The 16,478-nt window shown below is 33.8% G+C and overlaps 1 protein-coding gene across 1 annotated transcript in view; it reads right to left on the reverse strand.

The window, feature by feature from the left end:
- The window catches only part of PTPRK (protein tyrosine phosphatase receptor type K), a 586,650-nt gene that overhangs the window by 15,440 nt on the left and 554,732 nt on the right, over nucleotides 1–16,478 (reverse strand). The window contains exons 17-24 of the mRNA XM_017879345.1: nucleotides 14,956–15,140; nucleotides 12,761–12,848; nucleotides 11,333–11,409; nucleotides 11,120–11,137; nucleotides 8,541–8,577; nucleotides 7,158–7,255; nucleotides 6,631–6,747; nucleotides 1,300–1,454 (exon numbers count right to left, since the gene is read on the reverse strand). Coding sequence (XP_017734834.1) covers nucleotides 1,300–1,454; nucleotides 6,631–6,747; nucleotides 7,158–7,255; nucleotides 8,541–8,577; nucleotides 11,120–11,137; nucleotides 11,333–11,409; nucleotides 12,761–12,848; nucleotides 14,956–15,140 — 775 coding nt within the window. The remainder of the gene's footprint in view (nucleotides 1–1,299; nucleotides 1,455–6,630; nucleotides 6,748–7,157; nucleotides 7,256–8,540; nucleotides 8,578–11,119; nucleotides 11,138–11,332; nucleotides 11,410–12,760; nucleotides 12,849–14,955; nucleotides 15,141–16,478) is intronic.

Genomic DNA, 16,478 nt, shown 5'->3' on the forward strand with positions numbered 1-16,478 from the left:
GAAAACAAAATAAAGATTTTTTGGGGGGAGTGGGGAATTCACTTTGTAGTCCAGAGATACTTCAGTGTAAGTGGAAAATGACACTTCTGTTTCAAGAGAGTATCTGAGACTCTTGGAGCACTTCTGAAGCAAGCAATTCATAAGAAAGTAAGCCTCTCTGATAAATCAAGAAATCCTTAAATTGAAAACCCATTTATCTCATTTTCTAAGTGCTTAGATAGGCTAGTAACATTATTTCATTGTTATCCAGATTCGGTCACTTCTCTTAAACTCACTGTTCTTTTAGAAATTTAAACAAAACATATTGTGGCTATCTCTATTTATTTTTGTTCCCTACCATCTTCTCAATCACTGTTCCCAGAGTTGGAGACAGGAATGTAATTTAAGAGTACATCAGATTTCATGAAGAGGATTGAAAGGAAGAATATTTTTTTGTTTTCAGGGTACATAGTATCTGATCCTATGGGATGTCTTACCTTTATTTCATTCTCGCTTTTTTTCCCCTCTTTTACACATGGTTATTTAAACCCCGACTAGGTTGGATTTTCAGATAGCAAAAAATAATTAGGTACAACCTATTATGTAGCTTGGAGGGAAGAGCATTTGAGAATGGTATGCAGCATCATTTAGGAAATGCTTTTCAGATTCAGTACTTATTTTTCTGGTCACACCTCAAAATGAGGCCATGTAATTTGCTTTTAGTATCTATAAATGCTTGTTTTAAGAGAAGTTTCTAATCAGAAGAAAGTCTGGATATAATATTCGTGTTTTTTGGCACATATTTGCTGAATCTCACTGATGCAGTTTTCAAGGTCCTCTAATGTGAAGTCTCTAGATTTTTTTTTTTTTTTAAATAGCTGTTTTGCAGCACAAATCCTTGCAATTTAGGCCATTTAGTAACTCTGTATGTCTGAAATTTAGTTTTAAAAGCTGGAATTCTATTGGGAATTTTCTAGGTTGGCAAGAAATGTCTATTTCAACCTAGCATTCTATACAATATGGGATTTGCAAAAGTGATAAAAACAAAAAACACAGATGTTGCCACTAAAAGGCAGAGTTTCTATACTTTAAATTGTGGATAACACTACATACATTAGGATGAATGTATGTATTTCTTAAATTCCTGTTTTATGGACTACTTACAGACAACTTTTATTTTATTGCTGTTTTACTTTATCTATAACACAAGCAAGCTGGAACTTTGTAAGCACACATTAGCTTTTGTGCTCAAAAGCCTTGTCTTGACACTCTAAAAAAAGCTGATTGCATAAAGTCAACACCATTTGGACCACCACTCACCTGCAATGTACAACGATGGGGCCCGCACTGGGAGGGTTGGATAACTTGACTCGCCGGATAAAGGAAAGCAGCCCTGTAGCATGGTAGGGCACTCCATGGTCAGGCCAGCCCGTGAAATGGAACTGTTTAACTTCACGGATTTCATTGTAGCCCCTCTGTGCAAAGATGGAAATAAATGTTTTCAAAAGCCATTTTAATGGCCAAAATAAAGCCATTAAACATAATTATGGGTACAGACCCAACTGACAATGATAACCATAAAACTTTACCAAAGACTATGCCTTTTCTTAAAATAAAAAAAAAAAAAAAAAAAGAAAAGAAGGCCTAACATGGACTAGGAGCTTACCTTTATTGTCAGACAACTGCCAAAGAAAGAAAATTAGAAGTCTTGCTCAGTTCTAAAAGTCTGGCTAAATTTTATTTACTTTGACAGCTTGTTTCTGCTGAAAATGACAACACATTAAATTATTAGGGGAAAAGAAGGAAATGGGAAAGCTAAAATGCAGCCCTATTGACCCAAGGCATTGAGTTCTCAAGTGGTGTATAAAAGCAACTTTCCAGCTTCTCACCTCACAAAGAGATTTTAATGCCTTGCTTATCCATGTTGAAAATGGTTTTGAAGCATAGCATGTAGGGATTTTCCAGGACAGTGCTGCTCTAGATTGGCTTGTGAAAATATACAGGCAGCTAAATTGTTCTTTGGGCAAACTATTTTTCTTAGGTCTGTGAAATAATTCAGCACAGTATTATAGTAACATCAATACAAAATGAAGGAAGTGAAGCATCTGCTGTTGTGCTGCTCTCCCATTGGGTTGATTTAAGAGAACCCTACATAAATGCACATTTCAAAGTTTTCTCCTTCCTTTGTGTTAGAAGAAGGCTGTAGATTGAGGTAGGACAGCTTGGAAAGTATAGATTAAATACTGCAGAATTTATTTTTAAGAACTCACATTTGTAGCAAAAGAAAACAAAATCCCACTATAATCTATATAACTCAAATTCTACTGTGAACTATCTGTAAACTCTCAGTCTCACTTGTTCAATCAGAAAAGGTAGACACATTACATGGAATAAACAAAATTGAGGAAAAGTTTATCTTTAGATTCAGTCTTATACAGACCAGTATCACCAAAACCTTGGAAGTCAGTGATCATTTCTTAAAGGTTTTCTTAATTCCAATTCCTAGCACAATGCCCTACACAAAGCAGGGATGAACAAATAATTGTAACAATCACAATGATAAGCATCACCATGGAATCATCCCAATGGAAAATCACCTTTTGCTACTTTTCAACTCTAGTAAGGAAGGTCAAAAATTGTTTCAAGGCATGATTTTAGGTATTACTTTACTCCTTCTATATTAATTCTTTTATTAGAGTTGCTGGATGGGCCTTGCTCCCTTTATCTTTCTCTTACATTTATAGGATTTGCTCTTTTTAGTACATTTTCATATGTCAGCGCCTAGTTCCCTAATGTTTTTTTTTTAATTTTTCTGAGTGATTTTCAAATATATGGTTAAAAAATAAAACCACCCCCCTCTCTTTTCTTGTTCTAAATAATAAGAAAAAAAAATTCAACAATTTTCCAAATAGAATTGCATTATATCCATACAGTGTTATTAATATCAAGTACTCTCATATTCTGGAACATGGTGCATGTCTCCACTCATTCACATATTATGTGTATCCATAAGTACACGTTTGTGTTTTTATTCAACCAGGAACTGTATCATTCTTATTAAATACATTCTGAGATAGTTTGGCACTTTTTATTTTTAAAGATTATTTAGTAATATTTTCTTATTTCTGCTTATCACTAATATAAAGATAAGCTATAACTTATGAATATTTATGCATATTTAATCATTTAAATAAACGTGTATACATCCTATTTAAAAATATTATCTGTAGTTTTCTTGGTATAAATCCTTTCATTTTTTTTTTTTTTTTTTTTTTTGAGACGGAGTCTGGCTCTGTCGCCCAGGCTGGAGTGCAGTGGCCGGATCTCAGCTCACTGCAAGCTCCGCCTCCCGGGTTTACGCCTTTCTCCTGCCTCAGCCTCCTGAGTAGCTGGGACTACAGGCGCCTGCCACCTCGCCCGGCTAGTTTTTTGTATTTTTTTTTAGTAGAGACGGGGTTTCACCGTGTTAGCCAGGATGGTCTCAATCTCCTGACCTCGTGATCCGCCCGTCTCGGCCTCCCAAAGTGCTGGGATTACAGGCTTGAGAAATCCTTTCATCTTAAAATAATTTGTCTTTTCTAGTAGTTACACAGTTTATTCCTTTTGCTGCCTTATTTCATTTGCTAAAACTTCCAAAAATGTTTAATATTAGTGACACTGATTATCCACATACCATTCTTGATTGTAGAAGCTGTAATATAATCTTTATACTAGTTTTTTTTATGATAAACGAATAGTCTTTAGTTCTTCATTCCTTAACATGGCTGCTACTAGGTATTGTTGAATCACCTTTATCATGGTTTAGGATGTCTCTTAACTTCCCTAATTTATTTTGAAAATAAAATTAAATGCATTTATCTATTAATAAAGTCATACAGTTTTGGTCCTTTAATGTACTGACATAATGAAATATCCTGTTAGATTTCCCATTACAGTTGAAATCTTCTTGCATTCTTAGGGAAAAAACAATAGCTCATGTAGTGATATTTTCTTAATTCACTCCTAGATCCAAATTTTCAATATTTTATTTTGAATGTCTTCATGTTCTTGAATGAAACTGGTCTGCAATGTGTGTGTGCATGGGGAAGAGAGAGAAGAAAGAGATTGTGAAAGAGAGAATGAGTGCTCCAGAGAATGCTATCATTATCTGATTCTGTTATCACCATTATGCTAATCTTCTTCTTTTTTTATTTTTATTTTTTTTGAGACAGTGTCTCCCTCTGTTGTCCAGGCTGGAGAGCAGTGGCTCCATTTTGGCTCACTGCAACCTCTGCCTTCCGTGCTCCGATGATTCTCTTGCCTAGGATTCCAAGTACATTATGCTAACTTTTAAAACATAGACATTAGCTATTCCTTAAAGGATAAAGGAACTTTAACTTTAAAACCACAGTGCAATTTTAATGATAAAGTTTAACAATCATTCTATTTTCTTCTACCATCTATTCGTGCTTCTAACTCTTCGTGACCTAATTTTTGAGAATTAGCATTTGCTAGAAAATCAGTGTCCTAGACTAAAAGTTATATTTTTAGGTTTATACATAATATTTTCTATAGCTTTTCTAATAGCAAGTATAACGGCAAGTATAAACCCTCTGTGTTTCCTAATATTGCGTATTTTGTTTTCATTGTACCTCATTTAGAATTGATAGTGGTTTAGTTACCTTATTGATGTTTTCAATAAACAAGGTTTTTATTTCTTTTTTCTCATTTGTTTCTTTTTTATATTTAATTTTCCTTTGTTCTATTCTAGTTTTCCTGATTTTCCAATGTTACAATTTTCACATGATTTCAGAGCACATTTCAAAACAGAAATCACTTATGGGTGTAAATTTTTCTTATAGAATAATGAGGTAAATTTTGATATAAAACTGTTGATCTATACAATATAATTTTAGTTTTGAGGAAATCATTCAAGGATTATTCAGAAGAGGATTTGGTGACTTCTGATAGGCTAATTTCTGGGGTCATTTGTCAGTGGTTTGTTATTGCTTTCTCTTGGAATTTGGAAATATTTCAACTTTTTGTTACATATTCAGATTTTCCTTATTACTAAGTTCATCACTGATTTTTATAAGACTTATATGAACTTAAGAGACTGCATATTCTACATTTTCTTTTAATAATATGATCTAGTTATTTATTAAATCAAGCTTAATGGATCTCTGTGAAATCTCCCATATCAATTGCTTATTTTATTCTACTTGATTTGTCTAAGAAATTTTCATACATATTTTAGAGTTACAATAATCATGATTATGTTGTTCTGTATAATGCTACTTTCAACTTAATATTTTGCCTAATTTTTTCGTGTTGGTAGGATAACTCTCAAATATTTTTTATAAAATACTATTCAACTATTTCTCTATTGTTGGACATTTATGGTTATCTATAGGTTTCTAATGCTATAAATGAATTCATTATATTTTAAATAAACTCCTTAGGAAAGATTCATGAAAGTTAACTTCTCAAAGGACATAAATATTTTAAAGCTCTGGAGATACACTGTTTTATTGATTTAAAGAAGGTTTGTAGTGATTTAACTATGATCAGTAGTGTATAAAAATATGTTTCAACACATTCTAACACTAGATGAGGATTATTCTTTTTTAAAGTTCTAGCTGATTTGAAAGGACAAAATGGTATATCAGCACACTAGGTTAAACATTTTTAATAGGCATGTTAACAATTGTGTTTCTTCAGAGATTCGAGTGTTTTTTTCTTCTACCGGTATTAACATTATAAATTAAGGACATTAATAAATAATCATGAGGTTCTTTTGTGTGTATGTACCTTTGATAAAATTTTGTGTCACAGGTAATTTCACAATTTTGTGTGGTCAAATTTACCAAGCTTTACCACAAAATATATTTCACTGTTACTATATTCCACTTCAGTCTACTACACCAGCCACCTCACATTATTCTTTGCAATGTAACACTTGGAGTGATCCTTTTAGAAATAAAAATCAGACCATGTTATCCCTGGGCTCACAAACCCTATGATGGCAATCTAACTCAATTTTAGTATGAACTAAAATCATCATGGCCTACAAGGCACCACTTACCCAATTTTGTGATTTCTCTGCCTTCATTTTGTATTCCTTTCCCCTTCACTTATGGATCTCTGAACATCTTGGCCTGCTGACTGGCAGTCTAACATCTTTACACATGCCTCCAGGCTTCTGAAATGACTCTCCCTTCTGTCAGAAACATTATTGCCCTGGACATAACTCGTCACTCCCTCACTTACTTCAGGTCTCTACTCATATTACTTCCTTAACAATGAGTTCTTCTTTGATCATCCTTTCAAAATTGCAAACCATTTCTTCCCCCTGCCTCAATAATATTCCCTACTTCCTTTCCTAACATTATTTTTCTCTATAGCACTTGTCATGATGTATATTAGTTGATTTATTTATTTTTATTGCTGCCTTAATTCAATTGGCTATAAGATCGACAAGAGGAGATTTTAACATGTGTCCCAAGGTTTAGAAACATGCCTGGCACATAGTAAACTCTCAAATAAACATTTGTGGAATGAATACATGAATGAATGGATTTTATAGCATCATGAAAACAGAACTTGACAAAGGTTTTAAGAGAAAAAGCAGTTTTGATATAACTTTTTAAAATAGAATTTTAGAGTACTTACCCTTTCCAGGGTGAATGTCCTAACTACATATTCAGCAAGTGGTTCCATTTCTACACAAGTTACTTTGAAGTCACCATAAACTTCAGTATCATCAGGCCAATATTTATAGCATTTAACCTAAGTGACAAAAAGAATACATAGATAGACCTGAATACATAATACTAATTAGCCAAGGTGATTTAATTCCAGCAATAACTCTTTAGGTCACAATTAAAACTCAGTTAAAAATCTATAAATGAGAAAAAAAAATCTATCATACAGTAAACAGAGTTCATATAGTCTCACAAAAAATATACAAGCCTAATAATGCAATTAGATTCTAGTACAAAATTAAAGCTTATATTATTACTCAATGAGAAATCAAATAATTTCTCAGCCATTCAAGGTCTACTTAGAAGTACTCAATTAAAATGCTGTGCCTATAAATTTTTTTTAAACAATTGGATGATATTCTATTTTGAGTATCTTATATGCTGCCTCTCGACTATATTCATTTTATGACAAAAAAATTCTTTTCTTCCTCTTACCCGGCCAACCTCAACTAAATTTGTAACCATCACAATGCAAGCAGATTGTTCTTGCCAAATCATCCTCCAGAAATCATATACTGTTTCATGAACGGGACCTATGAAGAAATTAATTAGAATATTATGTTATCAAAGGAATTTTGTAGTTAGTAAGAAGTTTAGCTAAGATAAGAAGCAGAGTAAACGAAATAATTCCAAAAAAAAAGGTCTAGTGCAAAATGTCACTGAAAATACTTAAATTCAGTTCATATCTAAATTCCCACAATAGACAAAAACATAGGCATATGTAAGTTTTTTTTTCTTCTTCTTTTTTTTTTAATTTGCCCTCTATACTTCCCAATTTAGAAGAAACTATCACTAGTTTCTCGGGTATTTATATCGGTCACTAAGTCACTTTAATACATCTTCAAATATATGTAAAAACTAGAACTCTTATACCACCATCAACCAGACAGCATATATTACCAATTAAATAAGGGCCCACTATTTATAAATAGTACATGTTTAGGGATCAAAAAAAACCATATCCTTACACGTAAGGACATACCCTAATCTTGTCATTATATAATCTCCAAACTGCAAAAGCATATGCTGGGCTATTTTCTACTGAATACCATAAAACTGAATATTGTTCACACTATGGTTGATCTTTCTAACTTTAAAGAGTATACAACTGAACTCAATTACTCCAAACATGTGAAAACATAGAAAAATGACCCTTGTCAAAAGAGTAAACCTAGCTTTTGTTTTACTTTCCTTTTATATAAAATAGATGTACAGGTTTCTCTTCTGAGGGCCAGTAGTCAATTTAGAGAGATAACTACAGACGTTTTTTGTTTGTTTGGATACTTTTACTCCCCAGTGTACCACTATAACCAGATCTCTCTACTTTCTTATTATTTTCCATGAAGAATTAACTTGACTAAATTCCATCTCTTTGTTTTGTCTCAGTCTTGACTTGTCAAAAAATTGCTCAGTATAATAGCTCATTATAACAATATTGGTCTTGGGTACTATTAACAAACTTGCTGCAAGAAGACAGGCCTCTTATATGAGACTTCTTTTTCCTTTTCTCAAAAATGAGTAATTCCTCTGGCTGGCACTATGGACTAGTGCTCTGACCTATCTGTATAACAAGGATCAAATCATAATAACCACTACCAGCTTTTCTTTTACGTTTAATTAAAAGTAAATCAAGCGTAAATTTATATAAGCTTTACACACATAACAAATTTGTACTGTACAAATGAGTAAGGAGCAGTGTTAATCAGAAGGGCTGATTTTTTTGTTACTAAGATAAAATTAAAAAAAAAATAAAAACCACCATATAGATGAATAAGCAAGTTTGTTTTTTCTATAACATTTAACAAGGCAAAGTTTTACCTTGGGTTGCAATGTAATGACTTGGTCTCTGGTAGCCCTAAAATAGGAGAACAAATTAGTTATCATTTTACATCAATATCAGAAATAAATGAATGAAGGCATAAAAAGATGAAGACAACCACCTGTTAAGATTAAGTTATAATAAAAAGTCCAGAAGTGAGTAGTGAACACATAGTTCACTTCTCAAACCTACGTTATCTGAAAGGTAAACATAAAACAAAAATTAAATATTTTAAAGGCTCTGATTAGAATATATATTGTATAATTTATTTTTGTTTGCCATGGAATATAACCTCATAGATTTTGTTTGGTTTCACTAAAATGTTTATGCCTTCATGTAAATGTTTAGTCATTCATTCCTGGTAAAATAGTGTTTAAAAATATTAATTCTCATTTTATCATCCAAAAGTACAACACACTGCATTACAAATGGACGAGGACATATTAGAACCATAAAAAAAATAACAGAACATTCCAATGTTAGAGCTGGACAATGCATGTGTGCATCCAATCAAAGTCCTGCTGAGATTTTTAGAGAATATTCCTGTTCGATAATATATTCAGGGATATGCAAAAACTATTTTGTGCGTGCTCACAATGTTAATTTACACACACATAATTATAGGTACACACATATATATATATAGGGAAAGAAGAGTTTTTAAGAATGCATCTTATCTTGAGTAAAAATTTGGTATTTTTTTCAGTGTGCTAAAAGTTCTGTTGAGGAGGAATAGATTGTTAGTTGCTCTCAATTGGTTTGAATACCAACAGAGCATAAGTTGCAAAAATGCTGATGATATGATCCTAAGTTCTGAATTTGTTGCATATTTACAAATGAGCCTTAGTGAAAGTCTGTGGTACAATTTGTCCACTTATTGGTGTGGGCAACTCAATACACATATAAATACATGTGAACTGAGATCTCCAACCTAAAATTTAATAGCAGGAGTATGACGTTGCAAATTTGGAAGATTTCACCTTTTTAATATACCACAATGTTTTATGGAAAATAGCACAATGTTTTATGGAAAAATTTTTCCAAGCTTTATATGTATTTGCAGTTCTTAAAAAAATACCAATTGCCGAAGTATATACTTATATCTTTTACATATAATGAACTAATGGGAGAGGGAAAATTATGAAATTGTATAGAAATAGACCAAAATACACTGGGGTCTTAACAGAAAGACTGGATAACAAGTCTTATTTAAAATACAGTCCTATGGTATGAACCATGAAATCGTTTTATAACAAGGCTCCAGTGTACATGTCCTGGCAAAAAACCCAGGTTAAAGTAAATAGGTAAGAACGATTACAAATTTTTCATAGAACTGTTGATTATTTTATTCTAAAAATTAGACCATTAGCTTAGTTTTACATAATGACATGTTTGATAAATTTAATGAATAAGAGTAAGATTATGATCAGAAGTTGAACCCATATATTCATATACTATGCTTCATAAAATATACTAATTCAACTAAATACATACAATTCATAACATAAACTCTAAAATGTGAACTTAATAAATATAATGAAAATTATTTCCTATTTATGGAAATTAGAAAACGTTGGGTCCTAGGTTTCATATCTTTTATGTCTATAAAAGTATACATATGCTGCCATACTTAATACCCCCACCTTTTGTCTTATAATTATACATATTATGAATCAATTTAATTACAGCATACCTAAATTTTAATTGTAAAAAAAAAAGTTGAAGTTTAATGAGTGCCAGGCATTGGGCAAAATGCTCAACACGCATGACTTCATTTAATTCTCACAACAAAGTGATGAGGTTAGTACTATTATTATTATCCCCACTGTAAAGATAAGGAAACTGAGGTACAGAGAGACAAGTAACATTCCCAAGCTCTCCAGTGTGATTATGAACCAGGTGGTATCACAAAGAGCCTGTCCTCCCTAAAGGTAATGTAATATATTGCCCTTTAAGAATGTTTTATATTTTGTTTGATAATTACTTCCTTTAAATAAAGAATTTGCATGTAGATATATATGCAATCAAAATTTAACAGTGAAATATATGATCGAAGCAAACTTTTTCATTTCTGTGATTCGATATATATGTGTGATATGTGTATTTTACAATTGAAATTTAGTAATTATTTTGCCTGAGTAATTGTCTTACTTTAGAAGCCAATACAACACATCACAAAATAGTCTCCCTACTCATTTTAACATCAGAAGTCAAATGTAAAAAGTAAAATTTCAGTCACACTAATACACATCATACTATCCAGCTTCTCACATATGTTTAGGGAAGGGTAAGAATAAAAGCCAGAAACAGAAATCATCAACAAATAAAACTCGAGTACATAATAAATTGTCAAAGCTAAAAATGGTCCTGTTTTTCTACACAAGAAAAGGGAAGGAGGTAAAATAGATCTTTACGCATGTCAAAGAATTACAAAAAAACGAACAGAGATACATTGTATGAAGCTAATTAGGTGAAGCATGCAGAAATAACTAGTAGTAGGAGAGCATTAGTAATAACTGTAATTAAGAACGTTTGTATTTATAATAGGGTGCTGTTATTTACATATAGTGGTACTTACATCCCTGTACAGCCAAATCTACAGCCCAAACCAAAGTCAGGTGTGAAAGAAAGCACAACAACATCAGTAAGTACTAGGACGTAGAACAAGGAAAAGTGTACAGTTTGTACTTTTAAATTTTAAAAAGCTAGCAATCACTTTATAGGTAATAGGCAAAAAGGTTCATATATATAAGTCAATAAAGTAGATATACTTAACTATAAAAATACTTACATCAATATAGTTGGCATTAATATAATCTGAGGAAGGATCATCCTCTACGGGTTGCAAAATTACTCTGGAGTGATCATCTAAAATTTTTAAATAATAAATATAAGCTGTTAAATTTTCTCCCTGTTCTGAGGCAATGTCATTGGTTGAGACTAAAGAATTCAGTGGTTGTCCATAGTCTATCCATAGTATATTACTACCAAATCAGTCCTTTGAAGAAATATAAGAACTTTAGTGAGCCTTGCTATTACATTTATAATACTCTGTGACTAAAGCTTCACTGACTTGAACCTTCATAGTTAGTGTTTAGGAGACATGAAATTGTCTGGTAAGTAATCATTTGAGTCATATAATTGTCCACATAACTGAACTAGACTTAACTTCTAATTTTGCTTCTTAGTCATGACTTTAAATGGGTTGGATCCTTTTCTTCTGCACTTTACAGCAAATGAGCCACAGAATTAAAAAGTGAATTTTGAATTCCTGCTCTCCGTTTCTTACTCCCTGAAAATCAAGGTTAGATTTTGAGCTATTCATAAGATACTTTAAAATAATTTAAATTCAGAATAGAGTGGTCTAGGTAAATCAGCAGCTAGTTACAAGTTAAACTACCTGCTACTTTCCTTACTGATCTGTGGTTTTGTCTGATAATGACTTTATTATCCCGTGTATATCTTGAGGACTTACTCAGGAGGAAGTCCCTAATGATAAATACCGAACAACTGGAGTTTAGACAGTGCCTCCAAGTAAGAATTAAAGGCATGTGGAAAGAATAACACCCCAATCTTGAATATGTTTGATGGGGGTGTTAAAACAGTTTATAACTGAAAATATCTTATTTTTTCATTATCCTGATAGTCTTAGCTGTTCAGTAACACCCCATGCATTTATGTACAAACATGAAATCAAACAGCAAGTTATCTCCACAGGGTGAAGTGGCTGAGTCAATTTGATTAATGAGGATGATGACAATTTCAGAATCACTGCTAATAGCCAATGTTGTTTTTGTTTGTTGTTGCTTTTGAGATGGAGTCTCGCTTTGTTGCCCAGGCTGGAGTGCAGTAGCAATCTCTGTTCATTGCAACCTCCACCTCCCGGGTTCAAGCAATTCTCTTTCCTTAGCATCCTGAGTAGCTAGGATTACAGGCACGTGCCACCAAGCTGGGTAATTTTGTATTTTTAGCAGAAATAGGGTTCTGCCATGTTGGCCAGGTTGGTCTCAAACTCCTGACCTCAGGTGATACGTCCGCCTTGGCCTCCTAAAGTACTGGGATTACAGGCGTGAGCCCCTGAGCCTGACTGTAAATGCTGTCTTAATATGAAATAGATTACTTCATAAACAGACACACCACTCTCTGGGATTTTTCTTAAGGTTTAAAACCATATAAACATATAATATTTGCATTCACCAAGAATTGTATTGGAACTTACATGCTATAATGTTTCCATATCGGTTTTTTGCTCTATTTTGATCTTTTTTAGCTACATCCCAAGACGCTGACTGTCCTTCAAAAAAGCTCTGGGAAAACAAAATGAATAAGCAGACTGAATTTAATTCCTTTTTAAAAACCAGGTTATCTGTTTGGAAGCCCCAAATAGTAAAAACCACTTTCTCAGAGAGGAAAGGAATCCCACAGTAGTAAACAAGTTTCATTCTCAGACCTCAAAGCCGCTTTGCTGGATTCATACTTGTTCATCTTAAATTGGATTGAGGTCAAATTAAGACAAAAAAATAACTTTAGAGGAAAAAAAAACGGACCTTGAAAGTTATTTTAAATTTAAGATGCACTATAACGGAACGGATAGCGAACCCTCCCCTCAATACATACTTTTCGACGTAATTGATGATGCTACACTACCACCGCACAACAATTTATTTATTTATATATTTTATATATATATATATATTATAATTAATATTATATATATTTTTTTTTCTTTGAGACCGGAGTCTCGCTCTGTCGCCCAAGGCTGGAGTGCAGTGGGCCGGATCTCAGCTCACTGCAAGCTCCGCCGGCCCCCACCCCGGGTTTACGCCATTCTCCTGCTCAGCCTCCAGCTCCTGGGACTACATTAGCTGGGACTACAGGCGCCCACCACCCCCGGTCCGCCCGGCTACAGCTTTTCTTTTTTTTTTAGTAGAGACGAGGGTTTCACCGCGTTAGCCAGGATGGTCTTGATCTCCTGACTTGGTGATCCCGCCCGTCCGGCCCTCCAAAGTGCCTGAGACTCTAGCCACCGCGCCCGGCCCAAAAAAACTTTTAATGAGTATATTTCAAATGTGCATCATTTAGCATTTATAACAGTAGAAAGAAAACCTGCTTCCCTCCATAATTATTCATTAAATTGTGTGCAATACATCACATTTGAGTTTCTTTGAAGATCATGAAAAGGACTGAGTCTTTACAACAAGGGACCATATAAAAATTAAAATAGAGTCCCCTTTTTCAAGAATCTGGGAACAGATGAATTTGTTGACTAGTTTAATTACCATACACAGCAATTGAAAACGGGTGTAAATTTCATTTTGCAAAAGAACTTAAACTTTGCTCAACACAGGAAATGGGGTCTTCAAAGAGCCAATGGTCTTTGAAGCAAGGTACACAGGAATACACATGAAATGAACAAAAAGAACCAGCTCTGACAGAATAGTCTAATTCCTTGTACTTATTTTGTTGTATGTGTTTCTGGCATATATCTAAAATCAACTTTCAAAATTCAGAGATAATTAACACTCCTAATTTAAGGTATTCAAGTAATCTATAGATAAAATATGGAGTTTAAAAGATTCTTCATGAAACTGGATGTATTTTGGATGGTCTTTTCAAAGCAAACTATTACTTGGATTCTTTCACTTTAAATGTGTGCGTACTGTGATGTGTTCATGGGGAGTGGGCTGGCTTCCTTCCATGCCCCAGACTGGTATTTCTCAGTAAGTGAAGGGTGGCAAAGGAACTATTTCCCTTTTGCTATATTATGTTTGTTGGAATGTTTGGTTTTAAATCACTGCCTTTGTAAGATAAGTCCTGGTATTTTGGTTTGAGTAGGAAGGGGAAATAAGGTTAGAAGAAGAATTTCCCACTGCCTTCTTTCAGCTTCTCAGTGTTGTTTACCAGATTTGCAGTACCCTATTTTTTTTCTCAGTCACCCTCAACCAATAATCCATAAAATTAAACTGAGAGTGGCAAGTAGTACATTTAGAGCACAAAGCTTCATTTGATTTCTCAATCATAAGGTCAACAAACAAAGAGGCAGAGAAGTACCTGCTACTTGATTCATTCAAATGATAGAATCTGTAATGGAACAATGGGAACCAAAGTGTATTGCTACTTGATTTTTGTATGAGAAGATACACAAAGTGTTTTTTAATACCATAGTAAAATAAATTATGGAATCCAACATTAAAGATTCTTGTAATAAATTTAGACTCAGATATATCTCTGGGAAGTGCTTTTTCCCCATTCCCTTCCCATTCCCATGTACACGCTTGTACACTCATAAACACTAGATTAGAGAGCCTACAGAGCAATCCCCTCCTTGTTGTGTTAAAGACGGGAAAAAATATTAAATTCCACTGAGTATCCTAGTTAAAAATCAAATTCAATACAGTATCGAAACTTATTCACCTCATATTCCTCTTTGAACCCATAGCTGTCTGATGTCTTCATGAGATTAATGTGTTGCAGTAAATCAGCTACCCTGATGGCTGGATGAAGCTGTCCCGTCTGGTAAGGGGATTCCGTCCCCTCACAGAGGTAGCGAGGTACGTCTAGAAGGCGACTGGACTCTGCTGTAGCACTGTGGTTCTCATCTGGCATTTTTCAGATTTCAGAAGTTAAAAAAGAGACAAAGTTATCTTGTTTAATATATATATCTATGCAATGAGGATTTTAAGACCTTAAGATCTTTTTGATAACAAGAGGAATTCTGGGAAAGAAATATCATACAGTATAGGCCTAGGCAGTATCCCCAAAGATAAAACTCAAGGTTTGAGGTGAGAGTATATTATGTGTGGATCAGCAAGAAAACAGATCCTGTGAGATGCAGGGAGACATCTGATAGACCTTTTAAAAGCTTAAGTGGGAAATTTTGCTGAGTTCTTTTTCTTGCATCTGCAGTCACAGCAGTATAGAGTGGGACCAGAGGACCCAGCTGTCAAGTGGAGGGGTGTTTTCATGGTCGATTAAGTTGACCAAACTCCTTCCCACCCATATCCCAACCTCCCTCAGAGACACCCGATCTAGGTGGCCCATCCCCAAAGGGCTGCTCTTCTTGTTCTTGTGGCCCTATTCTCTGAGGCTTCTTACCATAGCACCCTCTGCACTAGGAAACATGGGCATTCCACATGATCACCCCCTGATGCCACTCTGTCTGCTAGCCAGACTACACGTGCAATTATATTCAACTTCTGCCACCTTGACTTATTACTATTATTGTTTTTATTGCAAACACATTCTGAGTCTCCTGGCCACGCTGTGAGAGAAAGCAGGGTGTGCTTCTGGAGCAAAATGTGGGTTCCTCCCCTGGAAGTCTTTTCTGGCCCCTCCAGGTTGAGTTACAATGCTCCTTCTTTATGTTCCCATGATCTCTTATTCATTTTTACATATGATTTCACTTAATCCATATTTTAATCATTTATTTACTTGGCTATTTTCCTCACTAAATTCCAAACACAGAGTACAGAGACAGAATATTTTTCTTTCTATTCCTAGTGCCTGATGCATAAGTCACTCAATAAATATTCCAATGAATGAATTAAAAAGTCAACTGAATCCCTGACCACCCACAATTAAGTGTAAGTCCCTTCCCAATTGTGTCATTAGCTTTAAAAGAAAAGAAACTTTAAATTATTTTTCTGTCATAAGAAGAAAAGAACAAGAACATTTTTGCCTATGAAGAATAAACAGTATTTTAATGACCGAAGTACTAAACATTACAACGAGAAGCATGCTCATATTTATCACATTTAAACTTACCAATTAAAAAAAAAAAAAAAAACAAATGTTTTAAGGGGGGTTACTTTGAAAAGCATTATACCGTCATACTCATTAACAGAAGAGAAAATACACTCTTAGGGGAACTTTTTTTTTTAAACGATAATGCATACTGTAGAGAACGATATTTAATTAACAGAAAACATATTTCAAGT

The sequence above is a fragment of the Rhinopithecus bieti genome, unplaced genomic scaffold, assembly GCF_001698545.2.
Source record: "Rhinopithecus bieti isolate Rb0 unplaced genomic scaffold, ASM169854v2 scaffold_19, whole genome shotgun sequence".
Taxonomy (NCBI): domain Eukaryota; kingdom Metazoa; phylum Chordata; class Mammalia; order Primates; family Cercopithecidae; genus Rhinopithecus; species Rhinopithecus bieti.